General features: G+C 43.6%; 1 protein-coding gene across 4 annotated transcripts in view; it reads left to right on the top strand.

Annotated features, from left to right (window-relative positions):
* Window positions 1-20923, top strand: part of LOC120936162 (cytochrome P450 2K6-like) — an 81179-nt gene that overhangs the window by 25723 nt on the left and 34533 nt on the right. For all 4 annotated transcript variants that reach the window (XM_040348310.1, XM_040348312.1, XM_040348313.1 and 1 more), the window contains exons 4-6: window positions 13471-13620; window positions 17731-17891; window positions 20728-20904. In XM_040348310.1, the coding sequence (XP_040204244.1) occupies window positions 13471-13620; window positions 17731-17891; window positions 20728-20904 (488 nt within the window). The remainder of the gene's footprint in view (window positions 1-13470; window positions 13621-17730; window positions 17892-20727; window positions 20905-20923) is intronic.

The raw sequence follows: 20923 nt of genomic DNA, 5'->3' as shown, positions 1-20923 counted from the left end.
TGACGCGCCATAGCTGGATGTCAATCATGTACCCCTCTTCATAGGAACGCCCATTTCCCGGCCGGAGTCTGAAACGAAAGTTACGGATTAAACCGTAAGTACACCGCAAAAAAAAATGCATACTGTAGCTGACGCTAGTATGCTCGTTTGTATGCTAGATAAATCTTTTTTTTTTTTTAGGGTGAACCCCCGCTTTAATGGAATGTTGAGTGGAAGGAAAAAGTTTGGTAGAAAAATGTGCACAAGCAACAAGGATAACTGCAGCTGTGATTTTGTGAATCAAAGGCCATTCAAGAATTTGGGGGAGATTCACAAGAAACGTAAAGAGCCACCACACACAGACGTATCCAGGACATTGGCTACAGCTGTTACATTCCTTCTTCATCACATCAGAAGCGTCTTACCTGGACTAAGGAGCAGAAGGACTAAATTGTTGCTCAGTCCTCTTTTCGGGTGAAAGTAAATTTTGTATTTCATTTGGAAATCAAGGTCCCAGGGTCTGGAGAAAAAGTGGAGAGGCACAGAATGCAAGTTGCATGAGGTCCAGTGTGAAGTTTCCACAGTCAGTGAAGATTTGGGGAGCCATGTCATCTGCTTGCGTTGGTCCACTGTGTTTTATCAAGTCCAAAGTCAGCACAGCCCTCTACCAGGAAATTCTAGAGCACTTACTGTAAGAGCGGTAAGAATGTTGAATTCTCTTCCACAATCAGTTATTTCAGCAGGCAGCATAGATAGTTAAAAAAAAAACTATTAGCTAGGCACCTAAACAACCTTAATATACAGGGATATACAATGTAATACTGACATAAAAGCACACACATAGCTTGGACTTGATGGTCTTTTTTTAACCTCACCAACTATGCAACTAAGTAGCTTCATGCTTCCCTTTGAAGACCAGCTTTATTGAGATGCTAATTTCCTTTGGAAATCTTACCTTGGGCTGAAGATATGAACCAGTATCTTCAGCCCCACTGGCATGGTGTATGAAATCCCTATAGATGGCGAGACTTCCATCATGAACACAAATGCATAAAAACAATGGAGAGGGGGGCATGGCCTTACCTCGCTGGACGATGGCAGCCTAATTGCTGAGCTCCCGCCGCTACGGATCATTTCTATATCCCAGAGCGCACTTTGACAATTTTCCGTTATCAAGATTTTGGGAACGGCATCCCAGGATTCATCCACCTCTCATTCCCATTCTCCCCGCGGTCAAACAAACTCCGGGATTTGCACAATACCGCATAATACCCAGAGTCAGAAGCACAACATGACGACTTCACAACAAGATCCCTCAGAGGATTTAATCCCCCCGATGACTGGAACTCCACCGATTCTAATTAATATAGACCCGGGAGATCAATCGTTGAAAGCACAACAGCAACAACCGAGTCTCAATGATCTCCACACGGTGGCAGCTGACATGAAAGAAACACTGTCGGTTGCTATTGCAGAACTGCGCATCGACATACCCGCCATCAATGAGAGGATGCAAGACGTAGAATAAACTATTGCGCAACAGAGCTCTGTTCTCCGCCGTGTAAACCGCAAGGTAGATTCCCATACCCTCCATTGTCAAGTGGAAGATCTTGAGAACATCTTGAGAACAGAAGCAGACGCCACAATTTTAGGGTCCGTGGATTACAGGAGGTAATTGACACCGATCAACTTGCTGTCACTGTGACTGCCATTTTTAATAACCTTCTAGGCCGACCATCACAAACAGCAATAAAGATGGAATGTATCCATTGCGCTCTCCGGCCTAAAGGAAAAGCCACGGATCCCCCTAGAGATGTGATTTGTTGTCTCAATGACTTTCAATTAAAGGAAGACATTCTCAAGAAGGCTAGGATCAAAACTAAGCTTTCCCATGAAGGATCAGATATTCATATATTTCAAGACTTATCCAACGTCACTTTACAGTACAGAAGGGATTTGAAACCACTACTGGATTTACTACGTACCAGGGAAATAATATACAGGTGGAAATTCCCTTTTGGTCTATTAGCTACTAATCAGGGTCGTACGGCACTACTATGGGTCCCAGAGGATCTACAGGTTTTTTGCCACACATTGGGCATTCCCGTAATTGACGTCCCTAACTGGTACGCTGAATTTCGCTTCAACGCCGGTAAACGGGAGCAACCAACTGAAGAAATTATGGAAACACAAGCAACCCTTCATCGCCAACGACGTTCTCTATCAGGAAACCGATCCCTCACTACTTCCCGGGTTCCCCATGAAGGTTTAAGCTTAACCGGTTCTCCGCGTTCAAGAAAATTTAGACGTGACTACTAATTGGTTGTTATTGAAAGACTGATTGTGGCAATTGTCCTAATAGACTTTGAATTCACAATTGGTTAAAATGGTTATTTCCTTATCATTTACTACATACCAATTATTTATTGAAGAATGTATCGCTTTCACTACTTCATTCCCTTTATGGTCACTTCAGGTTTGTAACTCTCTTTATTCTCAAGGAAATTCCCCCCCCCCCCTTACTTATCTTACTCTATATTTCACTGATTCCTTCCCTTTTCTTTTTCCTCATAATAACTTAACCTTAACTAAGATAATAATCTTTCAAAAGGAAAAAAAGGGGGATTTATAGAACTCCTGGGCCAGATTCACGTAGACTAGCGACGGCATAATGTATCGTAGATACGTTACACCGCCGCAAGTTTTCATCGCAAGTGCCTGATTCACAAAGCACTTGCGATGAAAACTACGCCGGCGACCTACTGCGCATGCTCCGTTTCGGAATTCGCGCAGTGCTTTGCGCGCAGTGACGTCATTTTTTCGAACGGCGATGCACGTAGCGTAATTCCGTATTCCCGGACGGCTTACGCAAACGACGTTCATTTTTAAATTTCGACGCGGGAACGACGGCCATACTTTATACAGCAATACGTTTGCTGTGTAAAGTTAAGGCACCAAAAACGACGACTAACTTTGCGACGAGAAACTAGACTAGCGGCTACATAGCGAATGCAAAAATCCGTCGTGGATCGCCGTAACTCCTAATTTGCATACCCGACGCTGGTTTACGACGTGAACTCCCCCCAGCAGCGGCCGCGATACTGCATCCTAAGATCCGACAGTGTAAAACAATTACACCTGTCGGATCTTAGGGATATCTATGCATAACTGATTCTATGAATCAGTCGCATATATACTCTGAGAGATACGACAGAGTATCTGAGATACTCTGTCGTATCTCCTTTGTGAATCTGGCCCCCTGTTCTTGATAACACTTTAAATGTTACTATTGTTTGAGAAAAGGAAAAGAAAAAAATATATAAAAACTACAATTTTTCCACATTACACATGTTGCTTTCCCCTTATATAACTGGTTACATTTTTAAAAGATAAGGGAAAGGATAACATAAACATAAAAGAGATGAGGTGAAACAGAAGGAAGGGGTGGGGGAATAAGAAATAGGGGGAAAAGGGTTTTATATCCATCGTAAGGGCTCTATATTACATAACACTACACCTTATGTTAAAAAAAATGTGATTTAAAAAAGGAAGGGGAAAGGAAGGGAAAAAAAAAGAAAGAGAAAAAATAATTAAAATTGTATTATGACTTAGATATATATATAGTTGTTATTTGACTGATCCTTTATATTTTTATTGATATTTTCTTTTCACAAAATGTCACTTGACATTTGTTCACTACTGCATTCTCCTTAATGAATTGATCCCAATAGTAATTTGGGAAATGATATAACCTAAATGAACTGTTCTCATTAAAGGCTTGGGTAATGTTTTTGTTTCTCCCCTTTTCTAAACCGATTTATATATTTATAAAATATATGATATAAATGGTTTTAGACTGCTTCATATCCATCTCCTATTATTCCTTGATCTACATTTTGATCATAAAACGTTCTATTTACATACCTCCTTTTATTATATAATGATCTGTGGCGGTGGGTTATCTTGATTCCCACACACATCTATCTGACTAGAATCTCTCTAACCCCCACATAGTGGTAGTATTTGGTATTTACTCTCTTTGGGTTGTTGTTCCCCAGATCTACCCTATATCTGACCTTATTCAATAAAATTTGAAGAATAAGCTAGTCTTACTTCTTCTAGGTTAGTAATTTGGGAATATATTTCTCCCTTTCCCCTTACTTACCTCCCCATCTCCACTTCTTTTTTTTATTTTGCCGCATTTACCTATTTTAAGTATACATAAAAACCTATACATAATGCCACGTCTGAAAACTACCTTACCTCCACCCCAGGTCAAGCTTTATTCTCTGAATATAAAAGGACTTAATATCCCAGAGAGATCTAAATTGCTTCTACTATTACAAAAACCCAAAGCTGATATTGTCTTCCTTCAAGAGACTCATTTTAAATCAAGTAACATTCCAAATCTACATAGTAAACTATATCCCATTACCTATCACGCCACTACTTCTGACTCAAAAACTAAAGGTGTTTCTTTTTTAATTTCCAAAAATTGTCCCATCCAGGTTCAAGATACATTATTGGATAATGATGGCCGCTATATTTTCATAAAAGGTATATTATATAACAAACCTATTACCTTAGCTAACATTTATGCTCCTAATAAAATACAGATCCCTTTTTTAGAAATACCATCCAACTTCTCACTACATTCAAATCTGAAATGCTTATTCTAGGAGGTGATTTCAATTTGGCTCTTACCCCTTTGATTGACACATTCTCTGGTACTTCTACTATTCTATATAATGCTCTTCGTAATGTCAAAACAATACTTAAAAATCTAACTTTACATTTACATGGCGCACTTTACATCCAAACACTAAGGACTACACTTTTTTCTCTTCACCTCACAATAGATACACTAGAACTGATTACTTTTTCTTGACTCAGGATGATCTTGGTGCTCTTGTAGAGGCAACAATAGATCCTATGATACTATCAGACCATCATCCCATTTCCATCACTTTAACATTTTTGACAATACCTACTAGATTTATGATTTGGAGACTTGATAATTCCCTTATTACTGATCCCGACAATATAAAATCTTTAAATTCTAACATTATACAATACTTTCAGGAGAATGATTCTGATGAGATTCACCCAATGACCCTTTGGTGTGCCCACAAATGTGTAATCAGAGGTGAATTTATCTCAATTGCAACAAAAAGGAAAAAAAAAGACAAGCACTTATTACATCTTTATCTGATCAAATCCATTCTCTTGAGAGTAAACAAACAATCTTTAGCGATGGATACTTTCTCTGAACTTTAAAACGCTAGAGAAGATCTTCTTGATGTATTGGGAAAAACAACTAGACGCAAATTTCCTTTGACACAGAAACTTTTTTATGAATTTGGCAACAAATCCGGAAAATTGTTCGCTAGAGCCTTCCGATCTAAAAGAGCGGATACAACTATTGATTCTATTTCAGATCCCACGGGTAAAAAAATGTGCATCTCTACAGAAATTGCTAACCAGTTTCAAACTTTTTACTCCAAATTATACAATCTATTGTCTACAACTTCTGCAGATCAAACTGCTAACAGAAAGGAAATGATTGCCAATTTCCTAACACAATATAGTCCGAATCCCATTACCCCTACTGAAGCTGCACACTTGGATAGACCTATTGGATGGGATGAATCTATCAAAGCTCTTAAACAACTTAAAATAGGCAAATGCCCTGGTCCTGATGGTTTATCTGTTAGTTATTATAAATCCTTCACTGATTCTATCATTCCCTACTTTCTGAAAACATTTAACTCTAGTCCTGCTCCCTCTCCATTTCACAATGATCTTCTTGAAGCACACATCACTATGATCCTGAAACCGAATAAAGACACTTCTTTAGTTTCAAATTATAGACTTATATCGCTTTTAAATGTGGATGTAAAACTTTACGCTAAAATTATTGCAAACCGTCTACTCACATTACTCCCAAACATAATCTCTTTAGATCAAGTGGGATTTATTCCCGGAAGAGAGGCAAGGGATAATACCCTAAAGACCATTAACATCCATCATTGGCTAATCAAATCATCTACACCTGGCTTTTTCCTCTCTCTCGACGCGGAGAAGGCATTCAGTAGAATAACATGGGATTATATGACTGAAGCTCTGAAAGTGCTGGGATTCCAAGACCGCATACTTCAGTTTATCCTTACACTCTATTAATCTCCTACTGTGAGAATCAAAATCAACGGTTGTCTGTCGGACGCCTTCTCCGTGTCGAACGGAACATGACAAGGTTGCGCGCTGTCCCCTATCATTTTTATACTTGCTATGTAACCTATTCTTTGTAAAATTCGCATTAACCCAGACAATAAAGGAATTGAAATAATAAAAAAAAAAAAATACAAACTTGCTGCATATGCAGATGATAATTTAATTTTTCTCACAAATCCGATCACCACGATACCCAATTTGTTAAAAGATTTTTCGCTGTTTAAATCACTTTCCAATTTACAAATTAACTTTACCAAATCTAAAGCACTGAACATATCTTTACCTCCCAATACAGTTTCTCTATGCAAAAATAATTTCCCCCTTAAATGGGAAGAACATGCTCTCACTTATCTTGGAATACAATTACCATCAAAACTACAAGACTTATACTCTAGTAACTTCCTTACCTTAAAACTATTCACACTGATCTCCTGAAGTGGGATAAAGGTTTATTTTCATGGTTCGGGAGAGTGGCTATAATAAAAATGAATGTTCTCCCCAAACTTCTTTACCTTCTACAGACCATCCCTATCAAATTACCTACCTCCTTCTTCAACACTTTAAAAAAAAATGCTTAAAATTCATAGGGACCTCCAAACAACCTCAAGTAAAATGGGACAAATTAGTTATCCCCAAACTGTTGGGTGGCATTGGTTTACCTGACATTCAAAAATATTATTGGTCATGCCATTTAACGCGGGTAATTAATTGGCACTTACATACAAAAACTAAAGCCTGGGTTGAACTTGAAGAATCTTCATCAAATTTAGCTCTCACAAAATCCCACGTGGAAATAGTATGCATCCTCTTACTGGCCCCACTTTACAAATATTTAGATCACTCTGTACTACCTTAAATATGGCTTTTATCAAGGACCTTCTTCACATATGATGGGAATGTCCACGAATACAACCTTTTTGGAAAGAAGTACACCGCCTCCCTTATTACGACTTATATTCCTGATTTTACAGCTGCTCAATATTTACTATGTCATACATCTTTACCTCATTCAACATACAAACGGTCTATTATATTACATCTTATTAATGCTGCTAAACTCTGTACACCAATACATTGGAAAAAAAAACTCACCCCCCTGTATCTCTGACTGGTTACGATCCACCCATGTCATTCACTGGCAAACACCCTAAATCATGTACTGTATGATACCTGAATAGAGTTGAGCGGACATCTGGATGTTCGGGTTCGGCGGGTTCGGCCGAACTTCGGAAAAAAGTCCGGGTTCGGGACCCGAACTTAACCCGAACCCCATTGAAGTCAATGGGGACCCAGACTTTTGACTACTAAAATGTCTCTAAAAAATGAATGGAAATGGCAGAAAAATGTCGGGAAGAGCATGGCAAGTACTCTGCAAATAAATGTGGATCGGGAAATAACTTAAAATAACATAAAAAATAAAAATAACATAAAAAAAAAAAAAATAATAATCTTGACCTAGGAGGATGAGGTCCATATGGAGTAGGAGGTTGAGGTGGCGGTGGATGTGGCGGTGTAGGTGGAAGCTGCAGTGGAGGAGGACAAGGTAGCCAACACAGCAGGTTTTGGTTTTTAATTGATTTATTTTTTAAATTAGGGTACACCCCAAAAGAGTGAGAAAGATCTAGGGTTGCCACCTCATCCCTTTAAACCTGAACACATAGTAATTACACAGGTTCTGGGGATAATTTAATGTCGATAAGGCACCAAGTGAGTTTAATTAGCAGCACCTTAATCAGCCAGAGAACCTGTGTAATTAATATGTTTTCGCTTTTGAAGGGATGAGGTGGCAACCCTAGAAAGATCAGAAAAACAAGAATGGCTGGGTAAGGCTGGTATACTGTACATGTCTATTCTGCACAAGGTACGGACAAGTCCTGTGGGACCCATGCCTGGTTAATTTTAATGAACGCGAGCTTGTCCACATTGGCTCTGATCAGGGGGCTGCACTTGTCTGTGATAACGCCCCCTGCCGTGCTAAATACACGTTCAGATAATACACTGGCTGCAGGGCAGGCCAGCACCTCCAAGGCGTAAAGGGCAAGCTCAGGCCATGTGCCCAATTTGGAGACCCAGAAGTTTAAGGGGGCAGACCCGTCATTCAGTACGTGTAGGCGTGTGCACACATACTGCTCCACCATGTTGCTGAAATGCTGCCTCCTGCTAAAACGTTCCATATCAGCTGGTGGTGCTGGTTGTTGTGGCGTGCTGACAAAGCTTTTCCACGTTTCGGCCATGCTAACCCTGCTTTCTGAAGTGCTGGCGGTGCCCCGGCTGCGTTGGCGACCTCTTCCTCCTCCTCTGCCTTCGCCTTGTGCTTCCACTGTGTCCCCGCTGTCAGGTGGGAATTCCACCAGCAGCGCGTCTACCAGCGTGCGCTTGTACTCACGCATCTTGCGATCATGCTCCAGTGAGGGAATTAAGGATGGTACATTGTCCTTGTAACAGGGATCCAGCAGCGTGACGACCCAGTAATCAGCACCTGTTAAAATCTGCGAAACACGGCTGTCGTTGTGGAGACACTGCAGCATGTAATCGCTCATGTGTGCCAGGCTGCCCAGAGGCAACGAAAAGCTGTCCTCTGTGGGAGGTGTATCATCTGTGTCCTCTGTATCCCCCCAGCCATGAACCAGTGATGGCCATGAGCTGGTCTGGGTGCCACCCTGCTGTGAACATGGTTCCTACTCCTCCATCTCCTCCTCCTCATCCTCCACCTCGTCATCCTCCAGAACTGTGCCCTTGCTGGACAATTGTGTACCTGGCCTTTGTTGGTGCAGGAACCCACCCTCCGAGCCACTTGTGAATGACTGCCCTGAAAGCCTTGGAAATTATCCCTCCTCCTCCTCCTCCTGTGCCACATCCTCTTCCATCATCGCCCGAATCGTTTTTTCAAGGAGGCATAGAACTGGGATAGTAACGCTGAGAACGGCGTCATCGGCACTGGCCATGTTGGTGGAGTACTCGAAACAGCGCAACAAGGCACACAGGTCTCGCATGGAGGCCCAGTTATTGGTGGTGAAGTGGTTCTGTTCCGCAGAGCGACTCACGCTTGCGTGCTGCAGCTGAAACTCCACTATCGCCTGCTGCTGCTCGCACAGTCTGGCCAGCATGTGCAAGGTGGAGTTCCACCTTGTGGGCACGTCACATATGAGGCGGTGAGCAGGAAGGCCGAAGTTACGCTGCAGCGCTGCCAGGCGAGCAGCAGCAGGGTGAGAACGCCGAAAGTTCGCACAGACGGCCCACACATTCTGTAGCAGCTGTGGCATATCGGGGTAAGTTTTCAGGAACCTCTGCACCACCAAATTCAGCACATGTGCCAGGCAAGGGATGTGCGTCAAACCGGCTAGGCCCAGAGCCTCTACGAGATTTCGCCCGTTATCGCACACCACCAGGCCCGGCTTGAGGCTCACTGACGCCAACCACTCATCGGTCTGTTGTTCCATGTCCCTCCACAACTCCTGCTCGGTGTGTGGTCTTTCCCCCAAACAGGAAAGTTTTAAAACTGCCTGCTGGCGTTTACCCATGGCTGTGCTGAAGTTGGTGGTGAATGTGTTACGCTGACCGGATAAGGAGGCGGTAGAGGATGAGGAAGCGGAGTAGGAGGAGTTGGCAACAGGAGGTAAACTAAAGTGCCCTGCAATCCTCGGTGGTGGAAGAACATCCGCCAAACTGCTATCCGCCTCAGGCCCAGCCGCCACTGCATTTACCGAGTGCGCTGTTAGGGAGATATAACGTCCCTGACCATGCTTACTGGTCCACGTATCCGTAGTTAGGTGGACCTTGGCACAGATGGCGTTGCGCAGTGCACACCTGATATTTGTCCCTCACTTGGTTGTGCAGGGAAGGGATGGCTCGCCTGGAAAATTAGTGGCGGCTGGGCACGACATACTCTGGGACAGCCAATGCCATCAGGCTTTTAAAACTCTGCGTCTCCACCAGACGGAATGACAGCATTTCAAAGGCCAGGAATTTTGAAATTCTGGCATTCAGGGCCAGGGATCGTGGGTGGGCAGGGGGGTACTTCCTCTTCCGCTCCAGTGTTTGGGAGATAGAGAGCTGAATGCTTCCATGGGACATTGTGGAGATGTTTGGTGACCCAGGTGGTAGTGTTGCTTGCCAGTCCTCTAATTGCGGGGTGGCAGATGGCACTGTCACTACAGAGGTGGATGAAGAGGCCGAGAGGCCCGAGACTGAAGCAGAAGAGGAAGCAGGAGGAGCCAGAGACCTTTCTTGGTTTTTGAGGTGTGTACTCCACTGCAGCTCGTGCCTTGCACTTAGATGCCTGGTCATGCAGGTTGTGCTCAGGTTGAGAACGTTTATGCCTCGCTTCAGCCTCTGATTGCACAGCGTGCAAACCACTCATGTCTTGTCATCAGCACATTGTGTGAAGAACTGCCACGCTAGGGAACTCCTTGGACCTGGCTTTGGTGTGCTCGGTCCCTTGCTGCGTTGGGCAGTAGCAGGCGTACTGTCTAGGGGACGGACGCTCCGCTTTGGCACCCTACTCCCTCTTCTGCTGTGCTGATGGCTCTGTGCGACCACCGCCTCTTCCTCCGAACTACATGGGTCACCTGCATGAGGTTGATTCCATGTGAGGTCGAGGACCTCATTGTTCACCACATCATCTTCCACCCAGTCTTCACCACGGCCCTCCTTGTCGGTCTGCACAATTGCAGACCGAGACGTGCTGTGATGGTCCCCCCATGAACTCATCTTGAAACATAAGTGGTTGGGCATCGGTGCACTCAATCTCTTCCACTTCTGGGGCAGGGCTAGGTGAATGGCCCTGGGAAAACATGCTAACAGACTCATCAAAAAGCAGAAATCGACTGCTGCATGATTTGGGGCTCAGACTGCTTGGCTGATTTGCAAGGGGGTGAGGTGAAAGACTGATGGGCATCGGCTGCAGGTGCCAACTCTGATCTTTCAGCACAAGATTGGTTGGGAGACAATGTGAAGGAACTGGAGGCACTTTCAGCAACCCAATCTACTACAGCCTGTTCTGCTCCTGGCCTCAACATTCGTAGAGCCGGATTAGGCCCGACCAAATACCGCTGCATGCTCTGTTGCCTACTCGCACCTGACGAAAGGTGTTTCACTTGTGCGTGTAGCTGGCACAGATCGACCACTTCCTCTCCCTGCAACAGGAGCTCCACCAGCAGCACCACGACCGTGGCCACGTCCCTTATTTTACGTTCTCCTTTTATTTCAAAAAATTTAGGATCTTGCCCTAAATGGGTGTTTTTTGAATAGAACAATAGAAGAACACTAGCTAAAGTGTTTATCTCACACCTACAGATATGCAGGAAATGCACCAAAAAATAAATTATTTGTCCAAAATATTTTTTTTTTTGAATAGCACAATAGAAAACAGTATGTAAAGTGTGTATCTCACACGTACAGATATGCAAGCAAGACGGCAAACACTGAAGGAAAAACTGTAAAATATATTTTTTTGCCCAAAATGGGTGTTTTTTTAATAGAACAATAGAAGAACACTAGCTAAAGTGTTTATCTCACACTTAAATATATGGAGGAAACACAGAAAACACTGGAGGAAACACTGCAAAATATGTTTTTTGCACCAAACTGGGTGTTTTTTGAATAGAACAACAGAAGAACACTAGCTAAAGTGTTTGTCTCACACTTACAGATATGGAGGAAACACGGCAAACACTAGAGGAAACACTGCAAAATATATTTGTTTGCCCTAAATGGATGTTTTTTGAATAGCAAAATAGAAGAAAAGTAAATACAGGGTGTATCTCACAGAAAGAAATGCACTGCTGCTGCAATTTGCAAAGTATCTAACAGGAACAGATGCAGTGCAGCTGCAATTTGATTTGTGAACCAGGACTGACTCCTATATAATTCTATCCCTCAGATCAGCAGGAACCTTGCCCTAAACTATCTAATGCAGAGTATCTCACAGAAAGAAATGCACTGCTGCTGCAATTTGCAGAGTATCTAACAGGAACAGATGCAGTGCAGCTGCAATTTGATTTGTGAACCAGGACTGACTCCTATATAATTCTCTCCCTTAGATCAGCAGGAACCTTGCCCTAAACTATCTAATGCAGAGTATCTCACAGAAAGAAACGTTGCTGGTGTAGATTTCTGAAGCAGGATAGTACTATCTAAATCGTTCCCTCAGATCAGCAGGAACCTTGCCCTAAACTATCTAATGCAGAGTATCTCACAGAAAGAAAGGTTGCTGGTGTAGATTTCTGATGCAGGATAGTCCTATCTAATACTCTCCCTCAGATCAGCAGCAGCCTTTCCCTACCCTAGCTAATGCAGAGTGACGAGCTGTGCTATGTGCCTCTAGCTTATATAGAGGCTGCAATTTGATTTGTGAGCCAGGACTGACTCCTATATAATTCTATCCCTCAGATCAGCAGGAACCGTGCCCTAAACTATCTAATGCAGAGTATCTCACAGAAAGAAATGCACTGCTGCTGCAATTTGCAGAGTATCTAACAGGAACAGATGCAGTGCAGCTGCAATTTGATTTGTGAACCAGGACTGACTCCTATATAATTCTCTCCCTTAGATCAGCAGGAACCTTGCCCTTAATTATCTAATGCAGAGTATCTCACAGAAAGAAAGGTTGCTGGTGTAGATTTCTGAAGCAGGATAGTCCTATCTAATACTCTCCCTCAGATCAGCAGCAGCCTTTCCCTACCCTAGCTAATGCAGAGTGACGAGCTGTGCTATGTGCCTCTAGCTTATATAGCGGCTGGGTCACATGCTGGGTCACATGCTGCACTGGCCAATCACAGCCATGCCAATAGTAGGCATGGCTGTGATGGCTTCTAGGTAAAACAAGTAAAACAAATGGTGATTGGCTGCCCTGCAGCGCACCATTACATTGCCGAACACCGGACTCGAACCCGAACTTTCAGCAAAATGTCCGGGTTCGGGTCCGGGTACAAAAAAAAAAAAAAGTCCGTACCGAACCCGAACTTTACAGTTCGGGTTCGCTCAACCCTATACCTGAACCAATATGGTAATGTCCTTCTGGAAATTGGAAAACAGGGAAGGTATTGTCAGAGGGAATGCTGTGATCTCTTTTGGAAGATTCTAAATGCCAGTAACTGGTAGATGTACTTTGCATTCCTTCCCCTTAAATAAACAAATTTACTTTCAGTGAACTTGTCCTGACACTGTACTGGAAAATAAAGTTAAGGGAAAAAATAGGGCCATGTCAAACATGCTCATTGCTTTCCTTATGTATTTTTTGTTTATCTAGTTTCCTTTTAGGTCTTGTATTTTCTCATGGTGACAACTGGAAAGTGATGAGACGGTTTACTCTTTCAACACTCAGAGATTTTGGGATGGGGAAGAAATCCATTGAAAACAAGATAAATGAAGAGTGTCAAAGTTTGGTGAACAAGTTTAAATCTTTTGGAGGTTTGTCAATTGTCATTATTTTTTTGGGCAAACAACAATAATAACCTGACAGGGGCTTCCACAACGTCCAAAAGTAGAGATACGCATAGCTCCCAACTGTTTCTGATTTTGATGGACTGTCCCTGATTTGGAGCAATGTCCCTCTGTCCCTCTTTCCTCCTCATTTGTCCCTCATTTTGATATAGTTGTATATAAAATGCACCTTTTTATCTTTGAAAAAGGGTTTGTTTTTCATTTTTGGGGTAATTTCCCCTTTAAGGGGTGTGGCAGGGGTCTGTCCTATGCCTTCATACGTTTGCTAGTAGGTGTCCCTCATTCCCATCTCAAAATATTGGGAGGTATGTATACACTTTCCTTAGATTATCTCTTACAGGTGGACATTGTCTTTTAGGTTAATATACTTTATAATATCAATGCTGATATTTATTTTAAAAAATGCCACACTACAATAGGCTGTCTAACAAATGTATAATAATTCCAAAGCAGTTAAAGAGCACAATCAGTAGTCTGATGTGTGTTTTATGCTAGCAGCTGCAGTACACAGTACTGTGTAACTGTGGCTGTAGGATCCTTTACACATTTACTTGTCTATTATTTGGTACTCTGTTGAAATAAAAAGCACTGTTGACAGAGCTCAATAGCTTAAGATCAAATTTACATAGACAGTTGAATGCATCAGAGGAAATAATCCTCCATCTCAGTTTTTCTCTCAGACTGCTGTGTTCAGATTGTTGCACAATGTTTTACTCATGGAAAAAGTTGAAAGTCTGGGTTTCTGCTGTACTTACACTTTAGAAAACATTTAGGGCTCATTTATACTTGCTTTAAAGTGGTAGTAAACTCTGTACTACCACTTTTACCTACATATATAATAAGGCTTACCTGTAGGTATAAAGAATATCTCCTAAACCTGTACGGTTTAGGAGATATTCCCCTCGCAATGCGCAGCTGACTGCAGTGGTGCATGCGCAGCGGGGATCCTGGGCTAAAGGGCCGGCAGCCGCCGGACCTCGCCGGGAAGAAGTCTCCCACGTGCATGCGCGGGAGTGACGACATCGCCGCTCCAGCCACTCACAGCGCAGGAGCGGCGATACCCGGAAGACACGCCGAGGCAAGATGACATCTCCCTCGGCATGGACCAGGTAAGTTCCCCACACCTCCTTCCAAGGTAAGTATTTCATAATGAGCTACTATGCGGTGCATACTAGCTCATTATGGCTTTTGCTTTTCAGGTATGGAAAAAAAAAAACAGCAGCGAGTTTACTTCAACACACCTTAAAGTGCCTACTGCTTCAACATGTTTTTATGTCTTTGTGATGCTTCTATGATGCTTTTTTGAAGATTTAATTAAAGCGTAGCTCCCCCCTAAAGTGGAACTCCCGCTGATCGGAACCCTCCCCCCCTCCGGTGTCACATTTGACACCTTTCAGGGGGTAGTGGGGTGCAGATACCTGTCAAAAGACAGGTATTTGCACCCACGTCTGGCCACACAGTTTCGGGTAAACTGCGGGCAGAACGTCACCTCCCGTCCTCCCCCCGTTGTGCTCTGGGGAACATTTGGCTCCCAGAGCACAGCGGGAGCCAATCAGTGCCCATGCGCCGTAGGGAACCGGGTAGTGAAGCCGGAGCACTTCACTTCCTGGTTCCCTCACTGAGGATGGCGGGGGGAGCAGCAGAGTGACGAGTGATTGCTCGTCCTCTGCTGCGGACGGCGCTGGACTCCAGGACAGGTAAGTGTCCTAATATTAAAAGTCAGCAGCTGCAGTATTTGTAGCTGCTGGCTTTTAATATATTTTTTTCATGGCACATCCGCTTTAAGCTTGGCATATGCCCTGTGTGTGTTGATTTTCTGTTTGCTTTAAAGGGGCCCAAAGGAAAGGCTCAGTATTAACCCCCATTTAACAGATGCCCAACCCATTAGTACCCCTGCCCAGCCAATCACCAGTTTATTAGTACCCTTGTTCAGCAGATCCCCAGCGTATTAGTACCCTCATTCAGCAGACTGCCTGCTCAGTAGTACCCCTAGCTCTGCTGATGTTCAAATCAGTAATACCTCTAGCTTTGCTGATCCCCTGCTCAGTAGTAACTCCCAGCTCTGCTGATCCTCTTGTTTACCAGTTTGCTGATCTTTTTTGTCTCTGGCCTCGCTCACCTCCAACTATATTGCTCCCACGCTGCCCACCACATGTGACATTGCTACTTTCTCCTGATCTGGTCCCCCAGCTCTGCTAATCCTCTGATGCTTAGCCCTCTCTCTCTCTCTCTAGTCCACCCTCACCTTCTGCTATAGGGGTCCCATGCTGCACACCACATCTGCCATCTGCTAGTTGCTTCGCTCCAGTCTGGACCCCTCTCACCTTTTCTTCCAGAATATATACTCATGAACTGTGAGTGACTATTGATGGCCTCTTTCCGGTTCAGTTATTGATATCCCACTGCATCCTGGGGCATCTCATACCTGCAATTCTTCCAATACAATGCAAAGCTAATGCTAAATAAAAGCCCCTTAAAAGCGTCAGGTGCTGTAAGCAAGTTTTGTCATAGACTCCTATGGAGCCTTTGGGGATGCTTTGAAGCACTAAGAAAGTGACATGGCATATGCATTTTTAGGTACAGCAAACACAACATGTGAACAGGACTGTAAGCTAACCATTATATTTAGTGACAGGGGCTTTAAATGGCGTTCAGAGAGCTTTAAAAAAGCGTGTCCAATGCCACATTTAGAAGCAAGTGTAAGCAAGCCCTCAAGCCGCATACACACGACCATTTTTAATGTCCTAGAAAAAACAACGTTTTTTTGTCGACATGATTATTGTTAAGCCTGCCTTGCATACACACGATCGTGAAAAAAAAATGCTTGCGCAAAGCGCTGTGACATACAAAACGTACAAGGGCAGTATATAGGGGAAGTACCATTCAGATGGCTCCACCCTTCGGGCTGCTTTTGCTGATTTCGTGTTAGTAAAAGTTTGGTGAGAGACAATTTGCGCTTTTCAGTCTTCGTGCTTTTCAGTCTGTTACAGTGTGACGAATGTGCTATCTCCATTACAAACTCTTGTTTTACCTGAGTTCTCCCGTCTCATAACTTGCTTCTGAGCATGCATGTTTTTTTCACGTCGTTAAAGCCTACACACGACCGATTTTCACAACGAGAAAAATGACAATGTGAAAAACGACAAGAAAAATTAGAGTATGTTCTAAATTTTTAAAGGCCATTTTTCACATCGAGAAAAATGCTCTGGAGCCCACACACGGTCGTTTTTAATGACCATTTAAAAAAAATACATTTTTCACGTCATGAAAAACGGTTTTGTGTACGCGGCATTATTCTCTCTGACTTCAGTGTAATGGGCATAAATGTGTTAGGCCTCGTACACACGAACGAGGAACTAGTGGTAAATGAAACATCATTTTCCTCGACGAGTTCCTTGTTAGGCTTGTCGAGAATCTTGACAAGCTTTCTTTGCATACACACTGTCAAGACAAAATCTCGTTGTTCTCAAACGCGGTGATGTTCAACACGTATGACGGCACTATAAAGGGGAAGTTCAATTCCACTGGCACAACCCTTGGGGCTGCTTTTGCTAATCTCATGTTACTGCGTGTTAAGTAAAAGTTTGGTAAGAGACGATTCACACTTTTCAGTCTGCTAAAGCGTGACAAATGTGCTATCTCCATTACGAACCCTACTTTTACCGCAGGTGCGCTCCTGTCTCATACTTTATTCTGAGCATGCATGGGTTTCTTAGCATACACACGAACGTGTTTCTCGTTGAAAACCAGCCCGACGAGGAACGCGACAAGGAATTTGAGACTCCCGACAAGGAAAAAGCTCTGCCACCAAGTTTCTTGATGGATTCTGTCAAGGAAAACGGTTGTGTGTATGAGGCCTTACATGTTTATTTGTAAAATAAAGATTTGAAATAAGTAGCCCTAAAAGGATATAATGCTTAATTTTAAAAATGTAAACATAAAATATTTTAGGCCAAAATCAATAACGTTTTTTGAGAGACTGTAATTCTGACTAAAGATTTTTACACTTTATGATTTTTTTTTCAATATTACTACTTATTCCCATTCTCAATATAACCTTAATACATATAATTTCAGGAAAACCATTTGAAAACACCATGATAATGAATGCTGCCGTGGCCAATATTATTGTGTCCATCTTACTGGGCCATCGCTTTAACTATGAAGATCCAGTATTGCTGAGATTAATGGGTTTAATAAATGAGAACATAAGACTACTTGGATCACCCATGGTCATGGTATGTTAATTCAAATTTATGACATTTAGGGGTCAATTTATAAAACATTTGTTACATGAATGGCAGAAGATGTCATGCAAGCTCAATGCAATGTCACTGTATTTTTATTTTTTATATGAATTTCTGTATCACCAGCTCCATCCAGTGGCCAAAATGCAGTAAAGGTATTTTGGGAAAACTATACCGCATTTTGGCCACTAGATGAAGCTAACGATACAGGCATTAAAGGGGTTGTAAAGACAAAAATATTTTCCTCTTAAATTAAAGTCTGACAGTAGCTGATAAAGTAAAAAGTAATGTTTTGCATTATAACTAGTTTGATACCTATTGAAATCGAGCTGTTTTATTCACCTCCGTCACTCCTGAATCATTATTCTCACTGACTTCCTGGTTTGCGGTGCGCATTCATTCTTGCTACATCACGGCCTAATGGGAACTACAGTTCCCATTAGGCTTAGCCTCCATGCCTGTGAGGGATAAGAGAGCATCTTCACGCAGGGTTGTAGTCATAGGGAGGGGGTGAGCACATTCTGCTTTCCACCATGCAAAGCGGCTCAGATGCTGGTGGAAAGCAAGAAGAGGAGTGACAGGAAATGGCATTTTCAAACCTGGATTACTGTATTTTGGAGGTCAAAAGGAAAAATGAGGTAAGTGATATTTAAATGCTCTAGCTCAGCCCTCAAAATTTCCACTCGCCTACTAGCATTTGGCGAGTGGATTTAAGCTGGGGGCGAGTGATGACAGGGCTGCATGACCAATCTCCCTCCAACCTGTGCCTACACTTAGAGTCCAGATGAGATTGGCGGCCGAAGAGGAAAGGTGCATGCTCGGGAAAAGTAGTCTGTTGAGCCTCGCACAGGCAGAGCAGTACACAGGTGCTCTCTTTACAATTCTCATTAAGCCATGGGACCTAACAGTATGACCTCTCTGAGCCTGCCCCCCTCCCCCGGGCCCCGACCAATGTAGCTGGAGAGCAGAAAGTAATGAGTGAGGTGGAGGATTGCAAAAATTACCACTCCGGTGCAGCACTCACTGAAAGTTGCCCTGACATGAGAGCGGAAGCCTTCTAGTGTGTAGTTTTTTTCTCTGTGTGCTCTATGTAAGTGTCCAACAGTTTAGCCTGAGCACTGTGAACAGACTGGTCTCAATGTGTGCTGTGCGCTGTCAGTGTGCGCTGTGCTATGGTGTCAATGGCTGTGCAGTTGTGTGGATCTCAGCGCTGGATTGTACTCCCTCCCGCTGTGCTGCACCTCCTCTCCTCTCTGCCAGCCTGAATAAAAGGGGGAAGTGGGGACATGCAAGCGTGGAGCCGCACACACAGGCTCCTGATGATGAGATGAATAGGAGAAAGAGAGAGGATGGATGGGAGTTGCAGAGGAGACAGCAAGAGAATGGGGAAGAGACACAGTTCTAGTGCCCTGTCCCTCTGGTCTGCCCCCAGTGCCCTGTCCCTCTGGTCTGCCCCCAGTGCCCTGTCCCTCTGGTCTGCCCCCAGTGCCCTGTCCCTCTGGTCTGCCCCCAGTGCCCTGTCCTATTTTGTTAAAGATGTTGTTGGTAATATTTAATTTTGTAACTTGATTCTGCATAAAACATTGTCATTCCATGAGATAATCTACGAGGGCGTGTTTACGGGTGCAATTGGGCGCAGGGCAGTGTATGAATTAGGTGGGGCAACTGGTGGCGAGTAACTCGTGAGGCCTGGCTAGTAGCTCAGGACTTGAAATTGTGAGCCCTGTCTAGCTTACAGCAATCAATTGATCTAATAAAAAACAAACATTTAGTATTCCTTTAATCTCTTAGGCCCCGTACACACGACCAAGTTTCTCGGCAGAATTCAGCCAGAAACTCGATCGGAGCCTTACAGAAAATACTGTCTGGTGACATTTGATTCAACTTGCATGAATTCTTCTGAAATTTGTGCAACAAATGTTTTAGAAATAGACCACTAAATGTTTAGTATTTCCATGTTTCTGTAGCACTGCCCCCTAGGGGGATGCCTAGAATTGCATGTTCATCTGTGCCACCTTGACCCTGTGAACTTTCCAACCCTTCTGACACCCTAGGTTCAGACATGATGTGTATATCTTTTAATAACACACTGATACAATGCAGATTGATTAGCTCTCTCAGGTTTTCACTTAAAGCGGGGGTTCACCCTAAAATTTTTTTTTTTTTTCTAACATGCCATCCAGCATGCTAGCGCGAGCTACAGTATGCCTTTATTTTATTTTTTTGCGCCGTACTCACTGTTTAATCCCGTAGTTAAGTTTCAGACTAGTAGGCGTTCCTATGCAGAGGGGAACATGATTGACGGCCGGCTATGGCGCGTCACGCTTCCCGGAAATAGCCGAAATAGGACTTGGCTCTTCACGGCGCCTGCGCAGTCAGCTCCTAGTCTGTGCGCAGGCACCGTAAAGCGCCGTGAAGAGCCGAGTCCTACTCGGGAAGCGTGACACGCCATAGCTGGTCGTCAATCATTGTCCCCTCTGCATAGGAACGCCCATTCCCCGCGAGGAGTCTGAAACCTGTTCTGCCTCTGGTGCCCACGGTTGTGCGTGGCCGGCGGTCATTCCGACCGCCAGCCATGTGCATCGGCACCCCTGCAGTGCAGGCTGCTATCCCGCTTAAAGGGACCAAAGTACATCTACGACGGTTCGCAGGATCGTGCCGTCTTGCCACAGTACAATGACGGTGGCTGGTCAGCAAGTGGTTAAAATAACGCAGTGCCGTATCGCAAAAAAAAAAATTGCCTGGTCACCTGGTCATGAAGGGGGTGGGGTAAATCTTCTGAAGGTCTTCTTTTGACCATTTCCCCTATCTTTTTTGTCTCTTCCAGCTGTACAATACCTATCAATCTGTGATGCAATGGATACCGGGAAGTCATCAGACTGTGAATAGGAATGTCACAGAGCTGCATCAGTTCATTAGGGGAACTTTCACCAAGTACAAGGATCAGTTGGATGCTAATGACCAAAGAAATCTCATCGATGCCTTCCTTGTCAAGCAACAAGAGGTTATTGGTTAATTGTTAA

Source organism: Rana temporaria, chromosome 4 (assembly GCF_905171775.1).
Source record: "Rana temporaria chromosome 4, aRanTem1.1, whole genome shotgun sequence".
In the NCBI taxonomy this organism is placed as follows: domain Eukaryota; kingdom Metazoa; phylum Chordata; class Amphibia; order Anura; family Ranidae; genus Rana; species Rana temporaria.
This window is presented reverse-complemented; position numbering and strand designations above follow the sequence as displayed.